Source organism: Trypanosoma cruzi, genomic scaffold (genome assembly GCF_000209065.1).
Source record: "Trypanosoma cruzi strain CL Brener 1047053516389 genomic scaffold, whole genome shotgun sequence".
NCBI lineage: Eukaryota > Euglenozoa > Kinetoplastea > Trypanosomatida > Trypanosomatidae > Trypanosoma > Trypanosoma cruzi.
In genome coordinates, this window is record NW_001849291.1 from 18,319 (window position 1) to 26,103 (window position 7,785).

The following is a 7,785-nucleotide window of genomic DNA, read 5'->3' on the forward strand; positions in this document are numbered from 1 at the left end:
GTGGATGGCGGTGCTTCTGCATGCGTTGTGCGGCGGGCATTTCTTCTCCATGTCTTTGCCCTTTTGTGTGTGGGAAAGTTGTGGGAGAGGATATGTGCGGGAGTGAGCGTGGGTGGCTGCCAGCCTCGCCCTGCGCATTGGAGAATTCCATACACGTGGCTCTGCTTGACGGTGTTTCGCGGCACCCAGGGTGTGGCGAGGATGAGGGTGGGGAGGATCTGTTGTGGGCAGAAGGTGGATGGATGACACAGTCCCCTTCCGTGTCCTTCCCTGTGTTGTTGGCAGTACATACTGAGAGCGTAAACTTGAGCGAGTGCGGTATGAAAGGTTTATGCCGCTTTGTGTGTACTACTCAATCGTCGTCATTGCAGGCGGTCGTCACGGTGCGTTGCGGTGCGGTGCCGTTTGATGAGGGAGGGGCGCGATGCCACGGCTGCTGCGCACCACGACCATTTATTGCCTCTGCACCGTCATTGTTGTTTTTCAGTTTGTGTGATTTTTTTCGCGCTCGCATAATGTTTTCTTTTGCTCCACGATGAATTTGTTGTGGGAGCTTTGGTTTTGGTGCCTGCTTCACGGCGCTTTGCCTTGTGTGTCGGTTGCGGTGCTTCCACGTGGTGCCAAGGCGTTTGATGGGGTGTTTATTCTTCTTTTTGCGCCCTGCAGCCGACCTTGTTTGGCCATGGCGGCAGCAGTGGGGCTCTGCGACTGTGCACCTGCCATGCGTGTCTCATCTTTTGCCGCTGCTCCCTCGTTGTGTTGGTGGGGGAGGAGACGAGCGAATGCGTTGGAGTTGCGCCCCAGTGGGAGAGGGAAGGCACCGACCGCTGCTGACGGCGACGGTCTTTGCTGCAGGCGATGTGACGGGAGGACGTCACCGGTGTCACAGTCAACCGAGATGGATGAGGGCCGCACTGCGTCTCCCACCCCTCTCATCATCCTCTCTGTCCACTGCAGTCACACGTCACACGCACCGCAGAGCAGCGGCGCGACCACCATCCGGATGTCTGTGAGCCAATTGGAATGCAAAATCGATGTGGACCTTTTTCCCCGTGTTTGAGTGCCGCCGTGCTTCCTTGTTTTTCCTTTGTTGTGTATGTCGGGCGCGCATGGTGTCGCTGATTGCTGTGCAATGCCGACTCGCGTGAGCGAGAAACGATGCTTTGACTGCTGGCGACCGGCGCGCTCTCCACTCCACTTACGCACCAACAACACCAACAACCTTTCGGACGCGCTTGATGGCCGGCGGTCGTAACGCTGCCACGTGGTCTGCCTCGGCTCTTGTGTGTCGTGCACGGCATCGGGACCGCCCCGCGATGCAGCCACTCGGTAACAGGAGCGGTGCCAGTGGTCATGTGGCTTTTTGCCGGGATTCCGCCACTCGGCACGGTGGCTGTACGGGGTTGTATGGGCGGTGGGAGGGCGATGGTGTCACTGACTTGATTGCGTCTGCGCTGCTTTGTGTCGGCGGCTGTACTATGAAGGTTATTGTGTATGACCGGATGCCTCTGCGTGCCACTGTGTTTGGTTACTGTTGTTGTTGCTGTCTTTTACTCCTTTTCTGAGAGTGCAGTTAGAGATACTTTTGCTTGACCAGTACAACTATCGTTTCAAGGCGTTAGGGATTACTTGCAGTATTAGGATTAGCAGTATTAGTATAACGATCTGGCGGAATCGTGTCACTGGATTCGCAATCTGTAGGAAGGGATTTGCTAGGCAGGAGTTATGGTCGACGGGGCGAGTGCGACACACCACGATAGCCTTGTTGGTACTTGTCTGGGCTGGTGGATGCGGTCTGCGGTGGGTGCGTGTCCGCGCAGCCGGCACCGTGTGCAGCGCAGGGCCATTGCGGCTGTGCGTGTGGCACTGCTTGTTGTGTTGGCGCTTGTTGCGGTGGCGGCGTGGATGCCCGCGGTGCATGCGGTGGTGTTGCGACTGCGGGGCGGCACGGTGGACAGAGCCATCACGGTTGGCCGCGCCGTGGACACGGTGCTGATGGACGGCGTGCACATCACGAACGGCGTGGCTGTTGTGTTCGACGTGCCGGCGATGCTTCCCGGCGCGCTGCGCATCGAACTGAGGAACTGCGTGTGCGACGGCGGTGCGCAGCTCTACGTGCGGGGCTACAGCGGCGAGCCGGCGAGTGACCGGAGCCTGGAGGTGAGCGTGAGCGGGCTGTCCGGCGGCTACTGCTCGCTCGTGTTTGTGCACAACCTGCCGGCACACACGAACGTGACGGTCCGTGACTCGACGATTGTGACGGCGGGGCCGATGCGCTACTCCCAGCTGAGCGGACTGACGGACGCGGTGGCGTCGCCGCTTGTGCTGCATGCGACGTCGCTGTTGCAGTCGCAGCTGCGTGTGAGCAGCACTGTGCTGAGGTCGTTGCAGGCGGGCGGGTCGGCGGTGTACGTTGGCGGCGGTGTGGACCTGCTGTCGAGCGCGGTGGTGCTTGACGGCGTGTTGCTGGAGGCGTCGGGCGGTTCGACCGCGTCCGCGTTGCATGTGGCGTCCTCGTCGCGTTTCAGTTTGCGGAGCCACTCGGTGTTCTCCGTGACGAACGTGTCGGTTGTGAGCAGCGGCGGCGGCCTTGTGCTTGGCGAGCGCCTTGCGGTGGTTGATTCGGTGCTGCGCTTCGTGGGCGTCGAGGGGTCAGTCGCGTCGTCGCTGGTGCGCTGCGACGGTGGGACGATCGGTGCCGGCGGGTGGCTGGAGCTGCGCGACGTGTGGGCGGTGGGCGAGGCGTCGTCTGTGGCGTCGCTGTCGGGGGTGACGCTGAGCGGCGGTGCCGTGTCGATTGCGCGCTGCACTGCCACCGGCGTTACTCTTGTCTCCGGGCTGACGATCACGAGCGGCGCCGTGTCGGTGCAGTGCAACCGTGCCGGCGGCCGGGTGCTGCAGAGTGGCGGCGACTACCGCATGGCCGGCCTGTCCTCCGTGAGCGTGGTGCCGTGCGACGGCTGTGCGTCTGCGCTGGCGTGCTTTGATGCGCTGACGGCGTCGTTCGTCGACTGCGTGTGCGGCTGCCGCGGCGGCGGTGTGGGCGAGGCGTGCCTGCCGTTCGACGTGCCGGTTGCGAGGCCCGGCGGGAGTGGTGGCGGTGCGGAGGACTGTGTGAGTGGCGTGACGCTGACGGAGTCGGTGACGGTTGGCGGCGGGCGTGCGACGGCGTGCTTCGACTCGGTGGTGTTCAGCGGGCCGATCACTGTGGCGGTAGACCTGCGCTCGATGGACGCGTTCGTTGACGCGCTGAACGTGACGCTGCGCCACTGCGTGCTTGCGGGCGGCGCGCAGCTGCGGATTGGCGGCCTCAGCGAGAGCACGGCGCGCCTGATGCCCCACGCCCTCGTCAACATGACGAATGTGACGTCGCTGGAGGGCACGATTGTGCTGCATGGCGCGATGCCGCTGCACTCGAGTGTGCTGCTGGCGAACTCAACGCTGCGCGCGACGGTTGGCGGGTCGCAGTACGTGCCGACGGCCCGTGGACACGAGGGATTTCGGTACGGCCCCGCGCTTGCCCTCGACGGCGTCCGGCTTCTGTCGACGCGGTTTGTCTTGACGCGGTCGACGCTGGTGTGTGGCGGGGGCTCGTGTGCTGCGATCCTCGTGGAGCGCGGCCTTGGCGCCAAGCTGTCCAGCGTCTTCTACATGGACAACTGCGTTGTCAGTTCGCAGACACACGTGATGTACGCTCTTGCTTCCGACCTGCGTGTCGGTGGCGGCTCCGTGTTCTCCATACAGAACAGCTCGTGGAGTGCTCCGAGCACCGAATACGGCAAAGCCGCGTGTGTGTTTGAGGATGTTGTTGTGGCTGGCGGCAGCGTTCTGCAGATTGTGTCCAGCACTTTCCGTCTCGGCTTCGCCATGCTCATGGCAAATACGCTGACCGTGACCGGCGGCAGCTGGCTGGTGCACCGCGACAACGAGTTCCGCACCGCCTACGTTGTGTACATAGTCAAGGAAAGCAGCGTGGCGTTCCGCGATCGGAGTGTGTGGTCGATACTTGACAACAACTTCACGTACGGCTCGTACTCGTCAACCATTGTAAGTATGACAAGCAAGTGGTCACCACCATCCGACACTCGCCCGATCATCTACGGCGTGTGCAACGCGGCAAGGGGCTCACCTGTGACGGATTACGGAGAAGAGCTCAATATTGGAGCACCCGTGATGGTGTTGGACTGCGGCGCGTGCACCGTGGACGCCGTGTGCTTTGCTGCGAGGACGAGCAGCATCAGCGGCTGTGAGTGCGTGTGTGATGCTGGCGGCCACGGTGACACGTGTCTGCCAGCTGCGGTTCCGGACGGTCTTGGGCCGCTCCCGCCCCCCGATGCGGACGACACGGAGGTCCGCTGCGTGCACGGTGGCAGCATCAGCTCCGTGGACGATCCTGATCCCGGTGTGCGTGGTCTGTGCTTCGTCAGCGTGACCTTCACTGCCGCGATTGTGCTGGACCTGTCGTATTTCGACGCACCACAGCAGACACTCAACATCACACTGCTGCAGTGCGTCTTCATGGGCCTGTCGATCAAGGGGAGTGGTGCATGCGTGCACGTGAACGTGGTCTCCTCGATGCTGGATTCTGGTGAGCTGGTTTTTCAGGGCCATTTTGGTGCGAGCTCCCAGATACTGGTGGCGGGAAGTACGATTGTGACGACGTCGGGTCACGCCATTTTATTTGTGAAGTTTGCTCTCAGTGCGAATATGACGCTGCTGCTACTCGACAACTACATTGAGGGGAGTAAGTACGCAGTCTATTTCATCGATGCTGTTGTTGTTGATGGTGGCGGGATTATTGTGAAGGGAAATACGCTGAGCACAACGAATGACGATGAGGGTGTGGAATCATCTGTTTGCGTTAATGCTGTTGATGTGAGGAACGGCGGCTACTTTGACGTGGAGAACAACACGATGAGCGCGGTCAATGGCGTTATTCTTCTTGGGGATACCACCGTGAGCTCCGCGGGGCTGCTGCGAGTGGCGGACTGCACCTTTGTTGGCGGGACGGAAATTTTTGATTCCGCGCTGGTGTATGTGTCTGGCTCGGTGACACTTCGGGGTGGTGCGCAGTGGCGCGTGGAGGGCAACAGCGTGGGTGCAGCCTCAGTATTATCTATTCCGTATTCCTGGCAAGAAATTCAGCTGTTGGGCAGCAGCACCACCGTGGCGCTTGCGCACAACCGTCAGGTGGAAGGAAGCGCAGTCTTTGTCAAGCTTTTTAGACCGAACACGATTGTTGAGTTACCCGCGCGGTTTGTGGTTGGGTGCAACCTGCAGGGCGATGAGGAGGTGTCGGACGACGATGTGTTTCCGGAGGAGGCGGTGCTTTTCAGGTGTGGCACATGCAACGATGACGCGGCGTGCTACATGCCCGGGACGGAGTCGGTGGACCGCAGCTCGTGCTCGTGCAGCTGCAAGGACGGATGGCATGGCGCGTCGTGTCTTCCCTTCGAGGTGCCCGACGCGGTTGTGCCGCCCGTAGCGGAGAGAGCTGTTGACGGCGACACGAGCTGCGTGGTGAACCAGACGCTGACGAACCTCACGCTGAAGATGTGGAAGACGCACCACTGCTACGTGGGTGTGACATTCAGCGGCAGGCGTTCTGTGCTGACGTTCTTCCTCAACAGCATGCCGCTGCATCTCCCCATCAACATCACGCTCACCGGGTGCACATTCCGTGAGGGTGCCGCGCTGCAGTTTGTTGGGGGCGTTGAGGCGGTCGAGTCGTCCGGCGTCCTGATCCGCGTGAGCCAGACGGTGATGCGGTCCTCCACCGTTGCTTTTTTACGTGCCCTCCCGCAGCGCTGCGACATCGCCATCACGGAGGTTGATGCGGTACAGTCCTCCGAGTTTGAATTATCGGGTACTGTGTACAACATGTGGAGCGTGTTTTTGCTGGGAAACGTTGTTTTGAGTGCGTCAACGCTGTTGGTCAGCAACGTCAAGGCGCATGCAACGAAGCGTGATGCGCTTGGTTTGTACTCGACTGGGACACTGACGCTGGTGGGTGGCAGCTCGCTGTACGCGCGGTACTGCAGCTTTGAGGGATACAAATACCTGTTTTACGTGCAGAGTCTCAGTGTGAGTGACCACTCCGTTTTTGCACTGCTCAAAAATAGGATGTTCTCTGGGGTAAGTCTGCTGTATCAGCACCAAGAATTCAGCGTGTCGGATCACAGCGTGCTGCGCGTGGTGGGGAACAGCGGCTCAGCTCGCTACGCCATCTATAACGATGACTTGTGGACTGTTCAGCGGTCAAGCTGGTTGGATTGGCGCGACAACGACGTGGAATTGGGTGCGATGTTCTACGACACTGAGTCCGCATTTGTGACCATTGACAGCAGCAGTTTTGTGACGCTGACGGGCTGCAGGATGGACTCGACGGGGTTGTTGGGACCCCTGCTGAAGCGGATTGAGGCCGGTTACCGTTTTGTTGCTGGGTGTCTGACGGTCGCGGGACGGGAGGTGACGACGGCGGCTGAACTGGAGCTGAACGGCATCACCAACGTGACGACTGTTGCCGCGTGCGGGCAGTGCACGAAGGAGGGCGACTGCTTTGCTCCGCTGACGACGGCGGCCATTGGCTGCATGTGCCAGTGCGCTGCTGGAGGGCACGGCGATGTGTGTGTCCCGGCGCCTGTGCCTGCTGGCTCGCCACCGCCGCCGCTGCCACCAGTGCCGCCCACACCGCTGCCACCGCCGGTTGGTGAGTGCATCAGCGACATGGTGTACCCCGAGGTTGCGCAGGCTGTGGGCGGCGGGCTGTCGTGGCTGTGCTACCGCAACGTGACGTTCAGCGGGGGCGGCATGAGCCTGACGGTGCTGATTGGGGCAATGACGGGCGACGTGGCAAATGTCACGTTCGATGGATGCACGTGGAGGGACGGCGCCGTGCTGTTGCTGTTGGGCAACGCGTACGCCGCTGTGGGGTCGCTGAACATCCTCGTCACCGGCAACACATTTAGTGACGCGCTGCTCAGCCCGGAGGGTGTGTTTCCATCGCGCACGAAAATCACGATCAGCTGGAACCGCTTCACTGTCACGAGGCTGATCCCTCGGTTGGGGTTGCGCCTTAGGAGGCCGTCGTGCGTTATGATGAATGGACTGGCGATCAGCAAAGACTCCGCGGTGGTGTTCAGTGGCAATGTGTTTCAGAGCGTGACGGCATCGTCAAGCGCCATTTACGTTGTCAGATCTGCGCTGAGGGTGTCGTGGCACTCCGTGTTTGCGGTGGTGGGCAACACGTTTCATATGGCTGGCGGTGACGGTACGCTGATACATCTTGAAGGGTCCAGCCAATCCTCATCGCTGAGTGTACTGAACAACTCTGCCGTGGTGATCCGAGGCAATCTTGTGACGAGGCCCGTGCGGTACTTTTTATTACTAACTTTGGCATTACGTGTGGAGTCTCGGTCAGCGGTTGTGTTTCAGGGCAATGAAATAAAGCAGAGCTTGGTTGTGTTTTTCCCAGGCTTTTCTTCCTACATCTACTACAACTCCTGGCTGCAGCTGAGCGGCAACCTCTGCCGTGAATCCCCATCGGAAGCGTTTGTTTTTCTTTATCCCACGGTGAATCTCCGCGACTCCACGGTGTCTGTGTCCGGCAACCGACTCATGTCCAGCAGGGTCACGCCAACAGTTCTGCGGATATCCACGGGGTCCCGCGATCTCACAAACGGAGCGATTATGGCTGCGTGCAACACCGTGAACGGCGAGGAGGAAGCGAAATACGTCATCCCGTCCGTGTACAATGCCACCATTCTGGCATGCAGCGACCCATGC

At 60.5% G+C, this 7,785-nt stretch overlaps 2 protein-coding genes across 2 annotated transcripts, besides 2 other annotated features; both read left to right on the forward strand.

Annotated features, from left to right (window-relative positions):
- Positions 1-7,785: a sequence feature (areas not merged during assembly with more than two copies in the genome that could not be assigned to a particular haplotype).
- On the forward strand, positions 1,239-1,565 carry Tc00.1047053509687.10 (uncharacterized protein; the record flags this gene model as incomplete). Its single annotated transcript, XM_800217.1, has 1 exon — positions 1,239-1,565. One exon carries the CDS (start codon positions 1,239-1,241, stop codon positions 1,563-1,565), a length of 327 nt encoding a protein of 108 aa, XP_805310.1.
- Positions 1,726-7,785, forward strand: Tc00.1047053509687.19 (dispersed gene family protein 1 (DGF-1), putative; the record flags this gene model as incomplete). Its single annotated transcript, XM_800218.1, has 1 exon — positions 1,726-7,785. A coding segment is annotated over one exon (6,060 nt), but the record flags the coding sequence as incomplete, so codon positions are not given.
- Positions 6,656-6,705: a microsatellite.